This window comes from Nicotiana sylvestris, chromosome 5 (genome assembly GCF_000393655.2).
Source record: "Nicotiana sylvestris chromosome 5, ASM39365v2, whole genome shotgun sequence".
Lineage (NCBI taxonomy): Eukaryota > Viridiplantae > Streptophyta > Magnoliopsida > Solanales > Solanaceae > Nicotiana > Nicotiana sylvestris.
The window spans coordinates 153,091,851-153,105,795 of record NC_091061.1 but is presented as its reverse complement, the minus strand read 5'-3'; the positions used below and the strand labels follow the sequence as shown (position 1 = coordinate 153,105,795).

General features: G+C 35.8%; 1 protein-coding gene across 1 annotated transcript; it reads left to right on the top strand.

The window, feature by feature from the left end:
• The first annotated feature begins 965 nt into the window (after positions 1-965).
• On the top strand, positions 966-13,832 carry LOC104237060 (O-fucosyltransferase 38). The gene is made up of 11 exons (XM_070174720.1): positions 966-1,315; positions 4,492-4,570; positions 5,007-5,074; positions 6,474-6,562; positions 6,773-6,950; positions 7,797-7,925; positions 8,912-9,048; positions 10,793-11,006; positions 11,112-11,296; positions 11,774-11,866; positions 13,359-13,832. The coding sequence occupies exons 1-11, from the start codon at positions 1,139-1,141 to the stop codon at positions 13,492-13,494; spliced, it is 1,485 nt and encodes a 494-aa protein (XP_070030821.1). The 5' UTR covers positions 966-1,138; the 3' UTR covers positions 13,495-13,832.
• Positions 13,833-13,945: the final 113 nt, after the last annotated feature.

Below are 13,945 nucleotides of genomic sequence, written 5' to 3'. Positions count from 1 at the left end.
AGGAATGTAATTAAATTATAATTTTGTCCAATATGAATTATGTATTTAAAAGATAAAAAAGACAAACAATACGTTCGTTCCAAGCTAATGAACATATTTTTTTGGTCGGAAGCTAATGAATATAATTAGTTTAGGTAGTAATATAGCCTATCTATAACAACACTCCCGTTCTAAAGAAATATATACACGGATTACATTTATCAAATAAATAACTGTTTATTCAAAAATATAAAAAGGAGAATGGCACCTACCCCTATACGACTATTTGAAAGAAAACTCTACAATTAGCTACTAATCATGGAAACTGCTCTCTGAATATAAGTTTGGCCAATTAAAATTTGAAAACAAAATAAAACAAAAGATACTTCTGTGGACATTTGGAAGAACCTGAGCTAGAAGGCCTTTCGGACATGCAAAACTCATATGCTTCTTTTTTTGCACCAGCCTTGTTATGTTGTTGAGGGTTCCAGACTATAAATCTTTGACTTTTTTCTGCAATCATGAACTTTCTTGGGGGAATTATGCTTTGGTGATTTGTTAGGGTATTTCGAAGCTACTTTTTATTTTCGTGGGATTTAATGACCTTATATATTAGATTCCTACATAGTCTAAATAAGGAAATTAGATTTTAATAGTTAAAATTTAGTTGATTTAATACTCCTAATAAGTAATTAAATGGCTATTTTGTCTAATATAAAATTTATTTTAAAGGGTAAAAAAGGCGAGCGATATTTCGCTAAGGGCCTTCGTGCTTTTAGTATAATAATATAGATATAGATAGATATATTAATTTGTAAAACATGCACTATATATTTCATGTTACATTTCCTTGATTAAAAAAAGAAAAAAAAGAAGAAGAAGAAATGGAGCTGAGATGCACCAGGTGTAAGAAATCCGGGCAATCTAAGAATTATCTATAAAGTAGGGGGGGGGGTGCAAAAATGCAATTTTCTCAAACTTAAACATCCCCTGATATCGTCTTCCAACTCTTAACACTGAATCTGAATCCCAACCTAAACCAATAAATTCCCCACAATTTGATACCTTAAAGTTTAAGCAACATAATCCTAAATTATGCAGCCATTGATCAGCCTAGAAATATAGCAGCAGAGTTCTTTCGATTTTTTTTAAGAAAAAAATGGTGAACAGAGGCCATAGGACAACAAGAAGAACATCTCATTTCTCAATCACTCTCTACATTTTCCTCCTCTTTGTTTTCTCAATATTCGTTTTCTTTTTCTATTCTAAAGATATATCAGAAGATGATAGAAATCCTCTCGTAATATCGGAGAAGAAGGAGCCCGAATCCGAAGAGGTCTGTTATATACTTTTTATTCATTTATTTGTATTTGTGAATTGGGTGATATGTGCTGATTTTTTGTAATTTGGACGACAAAGCATCTGGATAATTTGTTAAATTTCTGAGAATTTTAGCTTCTTATTTGGATTGAAATTGGTGGTCAGCATTTTGGAGCTAAATTACATTTGTTTGACACAGGAAAACAAAATATGACAATAATAATAGAAATAGAGGCACAAGGATTTAGGTGGTTCATCCAATTATGTTTAATCAAACTGTATCTTAACACTTCATTCTCTAATATTTTCTTATAAAGTTCATTCTCAGCCAATTATGTTGCAAACAGTAAGCTAGTAGTTGTGAACCAATTTACTCTGAGTAGTAATCAAGTTGCAAATCAACTTATTTAATATTGAATCAAGTTGCTAGCCAACTTTCTGCCAGTCAACTTACCCTAAGTCGCAAGTGATGTTGCAAGCTAACTTAGTTCAAGTGCTAAGTAAGTTGCAAGCTAACATTCTAATTCATTTGTTTTGTCCAGATTACATTATTTATGTATGTATACAATGCTGCAGACACTTTAAGACTTAGAAAACCTTACCTGTCTCTGTTGAAATTCTTTAGTTTCTCAGTTGGTTTCGCTTGTATGGGATACCTTTGAAATGCTTTCTCCTGAGTTTGTTATCTTGCGACTCGTCATAAAAAATGAAAGTTTGTTATCTTCCTACTTAATGCTTTTGTGGATTGACATAGTTTTTGGACCTCCTAGTTTGGATTAACATGGGTAAACGATATAAAGGAAAAAAACAAGGCAAAATGGGCATATTTTGAACTTAAAGAAAGAGGCCTAATGGTGATAACCTAACATTGAACTGAAATTGGTAGTATGTAAAGAGGCCTTGTGGCAATTATGCTTATCTTGTGTCTTCACATTTCAATTTGGTAAGAGCTTTCTGATTCAGTATTTGCTTGCTTTCCTTGGCACAACACAACAAGAAATTTGAATTATCAACAAGAAAGTGTAGGGGCAAGAAAGGCAATGAATATTCAATCAATCAGTTACGCCTCAATTCCAAATTTGTTATGATGAACTGGATGAATAGTTTTAATCCATTATGTTCAGTTTCCATAGGATTCATCACGATTAAACTATTTTTATGCTGGCCATCGACCTATCACAATTCTTTTTATCCAACAATATGTTGGATAGATTTCAAGTTTTATTTCTGTTTGTTATATGAAGTGAAATTTCAATTTGTTTTAAGAAAAAAGAAAGAAAAAGAGACCACATTTGTGATAGTAAACAAGGGCTTTAGTTCCTAAATTTTTTCAAATTATAGGATGAGCTTTACTCCTTAAATTTTATGAAATAGTGTGAACAGGTTTTGGTACCTTAAAAGGGTAAAATAAGTGCCTTATGTGTGATCCTTTATTTTGTATAGGCGAAATACATAAACGACCCCTTTATTTTGTAAGTTCTCTTTTTTTGGTATACGGCTTGTATAAGGGGTTAGTTCCTAATTGTTAATAAAATTATTTACCTTATCAAAAGAAAAGTTGTCCTCAACGATCAGATAGATCGGTCAAAACATTCAAGTGGCTTAAGTGTATCACATAAACACCCGGGTGCAGCAAAACATCTGCGTGAGTTACACTTGCCAATGACATATCAAATGAACCAATTAAAGAACGACAAGTATAATTTGTAATTAATAAAACAAAAAAACAACCAAAAAATTAATCCAAAATTCCGGCGAGTTCCCAGCCTGCAAAAATGGAGTCTCACCGGACTGACCAAAAATTTGAATTGACAGAGCTCCTACAACCCAAGTACGCAAGAGATTACACGAGCAAAAGCTCTCTGATCTCGTCAATGCCCATATGTCATTGTCAAATTTTCTTGGTGGATATATGAATGCTCACAGAACAACTACATACACAAATGAGGCGAGCTGAGATGAATACATCATAGTATCCCCACAAATAAATAAAATATCCAGTAGAAATAATAACAAATTGGAAATAACAAAATTAAATCAACAGCGGTCAAGCCCGTAAAGGTCAGAGATTTAAAGCATCAAAGCAGCAGTAGACAACTACAACAACATATCCGGCGACAACGACTCTGTTCCTGGCCAACAAGTCCCCCCACTGTCACCTTCAGTTCCCACCTCCATTTTCCACCCTAATTAATCCTCTTTCAAATCTATTTTCCTTTTCTTTATAGCTTATAATCAGACACTGTGAGAATGATTAGATGACAAAACTTGGTTTCATAAATGACAAAAATAGATTTCGTAACTTATAATCGAAGGTGAAAAAATTGAAGAAGGAGAAGTGTGAAAATGAAGGTAAGTGGGGTTCACATAAAGTCAGGTTAATTTTAAAAAAGAAAAAGAAAAAAACTTAATTTTAAGGGTTTCACTCAAATGTGAATATAAAGCACACTTTGCCATGTCAGCGTGAGGGGTTCACGAGGTCTCACCTCAGTCGGGAAGAAGTGTGTAATTGGTAATACGGTCAGTTGAGGTGTCTATTTGGTCGTTGTGGACAACATATAGCTATAAAGGGGCCATTTATGTATTTCACCTTTTGTATATTTGTGGCTTGTCTTAATTGTACTTGTTTAAGTGCTTCCTGCAAAATAAGCAATTGAAGAATGATAAGGAGCCTTTTGGAAAAGAAAGGAAAATAACAAGTTTGTGTCATGCTATTGGTTTTTATCTCTCTCTTCCATTTCTATGATTTTTCTTTGTACTGGGATAGTTGCTGAGAAATTTCGTTTCAGGATTCATCAGCATTATGGTAGCTAGATATTTCAAGTATACATGTTTGTAGTTCTAAGGAATGAGTTTTTAATTAGTTTCCACATGTATTTTGCTTTGGGATTGTTTCGTCCTTTCCTCTGCTTATCAGTTTTATTTCTTTTAGGGTCAACCCTATTCAACTTATTTCCTCCAACTTATATACAAAGAGTGAATATGTAAATTATGTACTTGTATAACAGATAAATTAGAATCTTAAGGAATATTTTTCATTTGTCCTTGGTGTAACTTGTCCGGCCAGTTTGAAAATGCTTGGAGTTGTGTCTGCGTAGTGTTTGGTGTCTTGCTTGCATCAGTGACTAGCTCTCGTAATGATAACTGTTATAGACTCCTGGTAGTGAGAATGTCTCCTTTTGTCTTTTGCAGAATGCAGATAATTCTGTCTGGGAAGCTTCACACAGCCATGGTTTACATCCATGCGTCAAGCCAACTGTGAGATATAAAGGTTAAACTCTATTAGAATAGCTTGTGCCTCTTCTGCTACCTGCAACTTAAACTGGAAATAGTATCTCCATTTCCTTTTGGGGGCACTAACGCTTTTCTATGTTCTATAAAGGAGATACTCATCTGGATTTTCTCAGGATCTCGATTTTCCTGATTTTTCTTTTTTTGGGAGAGGGGGAGTTCATAGTTATTTTGGGAAACAATTTCTTTTCTATCTACTCTTATGGTGCTATCAGTTCATGCATGTGCTGATTCAAAGCTGAAACAGCAGATTTCTCGGTCATAAAAGAAAAATATCATGCCTGTGCTGTTTCCTCTGCTTTCTCTCTCTCTCAATCTCCTTGACCTGTACCACCTCAGGCACAATATGAAATTTCTATGTGCCACAACTTTTTTCCGCTCGAAAGTCTTATGCAGAATTTATCCTTCTTATCCAGCTGCTCTAGGATGGAATCGCTACTTGACTGTTAAAAGTAATGGTGGATTAAATCAAATGAGGACGGGTGTAAGTTCGATCTTTTTTTATTTCTATTTTCCGTTTTCTGTATGTTACATAATCATTCTTGTATTTTTTCCTGATAAGGTAAATAATTTTATTAAAAGAAGGGGAGAACCCCATATACAAGCTGTATACAGAACAAAGAGAACCTACACTGAAATATGGTTCTCGACAAAGGAAACCAAATCATCTATACAAATAGATACCTCATAGGCAGTGGCGGAGGCAGGATCTCCACGAAGAGGGTTCAAAATTTTTTTTTGTAGCTAGTGGGAATTGAACCCATGACCTTATGTAGATTTTGAACCCCCTTGACCACTAAACTACACTTTTGGATTGTGTTAAAGGGGTTCAAAACTTAATATATAGAGGTAAAAAACAGATTTTGCCTTATATATACAGTGTAATTTTTCGGCGAAGGGGGTTCGGGTACCCCCTTGCGCCCCTCTAAATCCGCCCCTGCTCATAGGTATACCAAAAATAAACTAGAGAAAAAAGACTATTTTGCAACTCTACAACGTCTAGCTCACCCCCTTCAAAATCTGCTATTTCTCTCTTTCCATATCACCCACATAATGTCTAGAGGTGCAAACTTCGACGCCTGGACTTCTCTTCCCATTCTTGTAGACCCAACTGTGCAACACAAAATAATTCTTGTTTTAAACCACAAATTTCAACGGAATAGCTTTTGTTCTATTCGGGCTACGGTTAAACAAGCTAAACATTTTGGATCAGCCCACCTTGGAAATGCTAGTGGACATGTGGTAGCTTGTATATGATTCTGTGCAGATTCCTGGGGTATCATTTAACATATTGACATGATTGAAGATGAGCTATTTAGAAACCTTCAGCTTGGAAATGTGGTTAAAGTCTATTCACAGTTTTGGAGTGAATTATATGTTAGGAAGTAGCATCCATAGATAAAGGGAGAAGAGAAGTTAACAAGAAAAACAGTCTCATACGAAGTTGTGGCAAAATAACTGAATAAATTCTATATTGGTTTTGGGTAAAATAGCTGAATAGAAGATAAGACAAAGCCTGGCATGATTGGTAAGAGAATTTAGTTTTTATTGGAGAAGTACAGCTGGAAAATAATACAAGATTTACTTTTTGGTGAAAGATATAGTCTCAACTGAATTTCTAAGAGCTAGTGTCCAGTAAGCTTCTAAGTTTTGCTAATTTGCTGTTTCGTTGATAAGACGATTATATCATGACTTGTAGAGAGCTGACTCGCGAATCTTTCATGTTGTTGATTGTGGATGTAGTCACATCTCATTATTAATATCATTGTGGTCATGGTCATGCCCATTTTTTAGGCAAATATGTCCAAATATTTGTAAGTTGATGAATTTTTCCCTTCAGTCTTAATGTGTCAATTTGCTTTTCTTCTTCTTTTTACTTACAGATAGCTGACATGGTGGCAGTGGCACACGTAATGAATGCAACTTTGGTAATTCCTCAATTGGACAAGCGATCGTTCTGGCAAGATTCAAGGTCATATTTTGTTCTTTACTGTGTCTCTCACAACTTTACATTGCTTGTCTTTCTTTTAGAAATGTTTTTATGCATTGCCTGAGACTGTTTGTGGCCTTTTCTTGTTTCTTCTAGAATGCTGATGAGTGCTTTAATCTCTAGCAATTCTTTTTTATTTTCACTTTATCTAAACATACTTACTCTTGTTTGTTCTAATGGGCTAATGTACAGTACATTTTCAGATATATTTGATGAGAACCATTTCATTGAAACATTACAAGGGGACCTCAGGATTATTAAAGAGCTTCCCAAAGAAATAGAATCATTACCTCGAGCTAGGAAGCACTTTACGTCATGGTCAGGAGTGGGTTACTATGAAGAAATGACACAATTGTGGAAGGAGCATCAGGCATGTAATCTTATTCCTATCACCTTCTTCTTAAAAGTAGATTATCTTAACCTCTCTCTTGCAATGGACCCAAAACAAGAAATTGTTGCTACCTTGTTGCCCTTGCTTGCTGTCAAGGGAAATTGTTAATATTTAAATGGACGACCATGGAACATGATGTTGTTGGCGAAGTTATTATGATAATGTGTTCTCTAGTTGAACTGTATTATATATCTATATGCTCAACATGTTAGTAGTGTTCATGGTGGTCGTAGCGATTCAGTTTTTCTTGTTGTACCATGTAAGATAGTGTCTCTTTTCAAACAACTAATATGATAAATAACCTTCGGTTATCTTATTCAATTCAATGGAAAATAAGGGACATCTTCACCCATTATTAGCAGAAAATAAAAAAAAATTCAAGTGTATTATATCACTGCCAATGCTTGACTCGAGGTGGTCCTAACATATGGATGCATTACTACCAAAAACTTGCGAATATTTATCAGTTCGATTCCTTGTTGTACATGGAAGGCTGTTATTTACCATTGGAATTTATTAGGCAAGAAAAAAATAACTTTCTTTTCGATAGTCAGTTATTAAAGCCCTTCTAAAATTATCAGCTGCTATGAGATGTCAGAGAGATGACATTTAATCCCAAAATTATCAAATCCTGGAGGGGATTTGAGTTGTTGTTTTATTAACCTTATCAGTTTATTATGTTGATATTATCAATATAATCCATAATCAAAGAGTCTCTATTTCCATTTCCTTTTGTTCGGGGGACTTGATCCTAATTTTCTTTTGTCTTCTCTAGCAAATTATATGTCTGAAATTGAAAATTGGCTTATTGCATCTTAATTGCAGGTAATTCATGTTGCTAAATCTGATTCTCGCCTTGCAAACAATGAACTGCCTCTTGATATTCAGAGATTAAGATGTCGTGCTCTATATAATGCTCTCCGCTTCTCTCCTCCTATTGAGAGACTTGGAAAGGTTAGAACAATCATTTGAGAAATTTGCTTACAGTTTTGGACTAGTTGTTCTGGTCACACCAGAAACACTTATTCCTTTCGTTTCAATTTGTATGATAGACTTTTCTTATTACTCCGTTTAAAAAAAAAGCGACACATATATTTGGCAATAATCTAACTTTAAACTTTTAATTTTACCCATTTCACCCTTTATGAGAAGCTTTTATAGCCGCACAAATGTTATGGTCCCACAAGGCTTTTACCCTTTAACCTTCAAGACCACAAGTTTCAAAAATCTTCTTTCCCCCCTTAAAGTCAAATTGCGTCATATAAACTGAAACGGAGGGAGTATGTAGTTTTGCAATCCCCTTTTGGATAGTCACACTACACTGGATCTTTTTGTTGGCTATGGTATTTCCACTAATTTTTTTGGTGTCCAGATCTCCTTGATTAAGAATGGCATTCAAATTATGAAATAAATATGCTGTATATTAGGTGTAGGATTCTCATGCCTGTTTATCCTGGCAAAATGATTAAAAGAAAACAGTTATTCACCCATATTATCCATTAAAAAATGGGTTGGATATTGAACTTTTTAAAAACGGGTCATACATGGATAAGAACCATAATATCCACTTAGAAAATGGATAACCAACGGATAACTAATGGGTTTAATTTATACATTTGTATAGCCTTAAATTGGGGGTTCCTCAATTTTGGGAGACTAGGAATTCTCCAAAAGTGATCATATTCAAGGAGGCATGGATATCCATATGATCCGCCGGTTAACCCGTTTTTTGTCCGTATTAAATCTGGGTCGGGCCAGATATTGTATCCGTTTTTGCATTACCCGTTTTCGACCCGCCCATATCCGACCCGATCCACCCGTTTGCTCCCCCTAAATACAAGTTTATCTACATCCTTTTATGTTTTGGATCTCATTTGTAAGGTCTCCAACTAGAATTCCTCATTAATTAGGGTTTGGTAATACATATGATGAAACTACAGAAGCTTGTGAACCGGCTCCGAACAAGAGCAAGTAGATATGTTGCACTCCATTTGAGATATGAGAAGGACATGCTATCTTTTACTGGCTGTACGTACGGTCTTACTGATGCAGAAGCGGAGGAGCTTCGCGTGATGAGGTTATCTATAACTCTCTCATTATCACTATCATATTTTGTCGTGATTTTCCTATAATATATGCCTTAAATTAAGTTCATTGTATTAATGATTATCTGCATGAAGGACATGCTATCTATAAAAAAAAAGTTCATTGTATTAATGATTATCTATAACTCTCTCATTTGAGATATGAGAAGGACATGCTATCTTTTACTGGCTGTACGTACGGTCTTACTGATGCAGAAGCGGAGGAGCTTCGCGTGATGAGGTTATCTGTAACTCTTTATTTTTATTTGTATAAGGGAGGTTATCTATAACTCTCTCATTATCACTATCATATTTTGTCGTGATTTTCCTATAATATATGCCTTAAATTAAGTTCATTGTATTAATGATTATTTGCATGAAGGAGGGCAAGTTCCTTGATCACAATCATGGCTTGTAGGTTATTTAGGAGCGGCAAGTTCCTTGATCACAAGTTTATACATACAGGTTGCGAAAGAATCCGAGCATCCAACCCAAAATCTTAAGGCAATGGATGGAGTGGCCTAAGGCTTTATAAACCCCTTTGGAAACTCTTACATAACAGATGAGGGCAAGTGTATTCTTTAACACCTTCCTGCATGTGTAACCCCGTTGTTGCGTTTAACCGTGCACTGAATTTTGTCCCTTTTTTTTAAGAAGATTTAAGAGTGGACCTAATGTATAGAGAGAGAGATTAGGCTCAACAGTCTAAAGAGTGGGCTGGAACTAAGAGGATAGTAGGCTCAGCAGGCTAAGAAGTGGGCCGAGCAAAGTTTGTAGCTCAATGGGCTGAATAAAGAGAGAGAAGCACAGCGCAACTCCATAGGTTGAGTTGAGGGAGAGAAGCCCAGAGCAATAAACTAGAAGAGAGAATGCGGTTATGCAAACGGGCTCACCAAAGTTTTGCTATGATACCATGTAAAGAAATCGACCTTGGGCCTGACTCAATCTAAAAAGCTAGCTCATGAGGTAGGATTGCCGAAAACCTTATAAGGAGACAAACAACCTATACTTCCACCAATATGAGACACTTAAAACCCCACACACCTAAGCCTGCCAATTGGAGCGTGGACAACATAATATGGGGGTCCAACATTGAGAGACACAATAACTGGAGTGAGTTTGGCGCCGATATTAAGTTGAAATGTGTGACCATCTCGTCTAAAAACTTAAGCTTTTAGAGAGATCACACTTTTAATTTACTTAAATATGTCTTCAACACATCCCCTAACGTGCGGGCCTGATTCTTTTTCATAGTGCAAGCACGTAAAAATTCTTTTCAATAATGGGTGGCGGTAAAATTTGTTGCCTCTCTGGTACTATTTTGAAAGAATCTGGGCATCCAACCAAAAACCTTACGTCAATGAGTGAAGTGGCCTAGGACTTTATGTTTCGTTTGGAAATCCTTACACAACCACGAGGACAAGTGTATTCTCTAACACAGGATATTTAGAGCCTTCAGATTGAATTGTGAAATTTCAGAAGCTCTTCTTCTGTACAACTTACTCATACACAGGCTCTGTGAGACACATACTATACTATGCATGTCAAAATGTCATCTATGTATTTTATTTAACATCAAAGCAACTGCTCCAATTCATCTGGTTTCATGGTTTCTTGTAAGAGGGCGGACTCTGCTTAGATCTTTTCCCTTTTCTTCAGTTGTAGGCTTGTAGCAATGATCTTTAGAATGACAACCAATGTGTTATGTACTATCTAATGTTACTCATCTATGACTAGAGAGAATACAAATCATTGGAAGATTAAGGTTATCAACTCAACTGAACAGAGAATTGATGGTTTCTGCCCTCTCACTCCGAAGGAGGTTGGATTATTTCTTCAGGCTCTTGGTTATCCTCCGTCAACATTGATTTATATTGCTGCTGGAGAAATTTATGGTGGTAACACTCACCTCTCAGAGCTCACATCTCACTTTCCTAATGTTATTTTCAAGGTTTGTTCCTGCACCTTATCATTCTGTCAGTCATGCAGCTCGAAGTTAATTTCTTTCACAAATAGTGTATTCTACCTACCAAACCAAATGTCTTACTGATGGCAGGAAATGCTGGCAACGCCAGAAGAACTGAGAGGGTTTGCCAATCATGCCTCACAAACTGCAGCACTCGATTATCTCATCTCTGTAGAGAGTGATGTTTTCATTCCATCTCACTCAGGTAATATGGCAAGAGCAGTTGAGGGGCACCGCAGATTCTTAGGCCACCAAAAAACAATCACTCCTGACAGGTACTCAAGTAATTAATGAAATTTTGCTGTTGCTTTTGGTTGGTATAGAGTTTCAGTTCGTGTGGTTTGCAAGTGATTTTTTTGTTTGATTTTATCAATTTTAGAAGGGTGATTTTTCAAGTTTTCTTTTAGCACTGCTAAGCTTGGAATTTTTCTTTATTGAGGTGTTACCAGTGCCTTCATTTAGGGCACAAATCAACCATTCTTTTTTATTTAAATGCTTCACAAAGAGGCTATGAGTACATGGGATAGAAATAGTTGAAAAATTCACCTACAAATCAGGGAGTGCTATGGTAACATGAAAGTTCATCTTGACTGGCATGTTGGAGGTGCTATTGGGGAACAGCTTAGCATTCTTATAGGGAAGAGTCATATAGAAGTCCTTAAAACTTTGAAATTGCGCAAGTTGGATTAAGTTTTGTGGCCTTGGACTCTTCATCTACATATTTAAAGCAACGTAATTGCTAAATTATGCAGGAAAGGCTTAGTTGAAATATTTGATAACCTGGAAGCTGGTCAGCTTGAAGGACCATCATTTTCACATCTTGTCAAGCATTTGCATAAGAACAGGTGATAATACATACGCAATGGATACTCACATTATCGCTTGCACTTATTCATGTAATTGTTTCTGTCGAAAGTTTTTTCTCTCTGTTTCTGTTACTTGGATGCAACCATGGGCCCTGGGAGTAATAACTTCAGGAATTGAACCAAGGGACTTTACTCTGGCATTGGCTGCTACTAGATTCCTGGTTAAAGAATAATTTTATGTTGGGAGATATATAACCTCCCACATCGATTGTGCAAGAGCTTCTAAGGGGTTCATAATGGTCAAAACTCAGATTCTTTTACATAATATGAGCACCAAAATTTGGTAAGCTCGTTCTCTCACGTATAGGTCCAAGAAAACTTAGATTTTTTTCACATTGTATGAGCACCAAAATTTGTTAAGTTCGTTATCTCACGTATAGCTCCTCTCTCATAATCATTTTCTTTGCACTCTGACCAGTTGTTTATTGTTCTCTTTATTTTATTGCTTTGGACTTCTTTCTCAACGCAATCGATCAAGCTACTAACTCCTGCTTTATGTCAGCATCTCAGTCCGTTGAGCTTGTTCTCTCTCTCTCTCTCTCTCTCTCTCTCTCTCTCTGTTTCAGACCCCCTTTCTTAGATTCTTGAGCTTATCGCTCATCTCAAGTCCACTCTTTTTCCTGTTGAACCTCTGTGAGCTCCTTAAAATATAGTTGAGACTCGAGAGAAAACAGGAAAAGAAAAAAACAAGAAAAGCCAAAAAATAAATTATCTTCAGTACACGTCTAAACCCGTAAATCTGGGTTATACATGCAAGATGATGTTACAGATAAATACCATCCCATGTCAGTTTTAGATGGTTTTTCCAAGGGATTTGTAACGGTTTGGGATTATTTCACCCATTGTTGTAAGATTTTGGGTTTGATACTATATTCTTTCACATTTTAATCCTACCACGTGCTCTTCACATTCTGGTATTAGATATTAGATCATTCTGATTCAAGCAGCAGAAATCTTAATTTAAAGCTGGAATCTTGTCAAAGTATTTCCAAAGAAAAACGTTTCAACTAATCATTTCAAAAACTTCTTGATTTAAAAGCTTTTCAACCTGTTTCCAGGAAACTTATGTACCTAGTAAACAACAACCGGTTGTAAACTGTTTTGGAGGGAATTGTAAAGCCTTCAACAATTACAACCATGTTAAAGTTTGCTTGATAACTGATAAATTCCTGACTTATAATTAATACATTACACATATTGCAACTTATAGGCAAGGCGCTCCAAGAAAAAGAGCTGGTGCTCCCCCGGGAGTCAAAGGTCGAGCAAGACTAATCATTTCAAAAACTTCTTGATTTAAAGGCTTTTCAACCTGTTTCCAGGAAACTTATGTACCTAGTAAACAACAACCGGTTGTAAACTGTTTTGGAGGGAATTGTAAAGCCTTCAACAATTACAACCATGTTAAAGTTTGCTTGATAACTGATAAATTCCTGACTTATAATTAATAAATTACACATATTGCAATTTATAGGCAAGGCGCTCCAAGAAAAAGAGCTGGTGCTCCCCCGGGAGTCAAAGGTCGAGCAAGATCAAGACTGGAAGAGCCATTTTACCAAAATCCATATCCGGAGTGTATATGCAGTTCTAGAACCAGAGTGAGAAAATAAAGGGGTTACTTCTTGTCTGCTTCCAGCCAGCAGGTCTCTCTTGTTCTCAGTCATCTAAATGCCTGAAATCATATATTTTCAACCATCTTATTCAACTTCAGTTTCTCTGTTCCTGATTATTTGTTGGCCATTTTAGCTATGGTGGTAACTAAGCTTTCAATTTTTGTACATTAGACTAGTGATTAAGTATCTTGGTACATATGCAATATGGCCTTTTCTTGTCCATCTCTCACACTCCTCAATCCCTCTTACACCAATTTTTTTTCCAGTATTTATCTTTGTAAACAAATAATGATATATTGGAATCAGGAGCAAAAAATGTTTAATCTCTTAGTAAATTGCCTCTGGGGGTACCTAAATCTTCAAAATAATCTCTTCTTCCTAGTTTAATCCATATTCTCCTTAGTTTATTTGTCCAACTAAATGTTAGACAATGACACGATCTTTTCCA

Bases quoted from the DNA above. Each gene is read 5' to 3' on its own strand.
- LOC104237060 (XM_070174720.1), top strand. From the start codon at position 1,139: ATGGTGAACAGAGGCCATAGGACAACAAGAAGAACATCTCATTTCTCA. The intron at 6,951-7,796 runs GCATGTAATCTT...TCTTAATTGCAG, and splicing joins AATTGTGGAAGGAGCATCAG to GTAATTCATGTTGCTAAATC. The intron at 9,049-10,792 runs GTTATCTATAAC...ATCTATGACTAG, and splicing joins GAGGAGCTTCGCGTGATGAG to AGAGAATACAAATCATTGGA.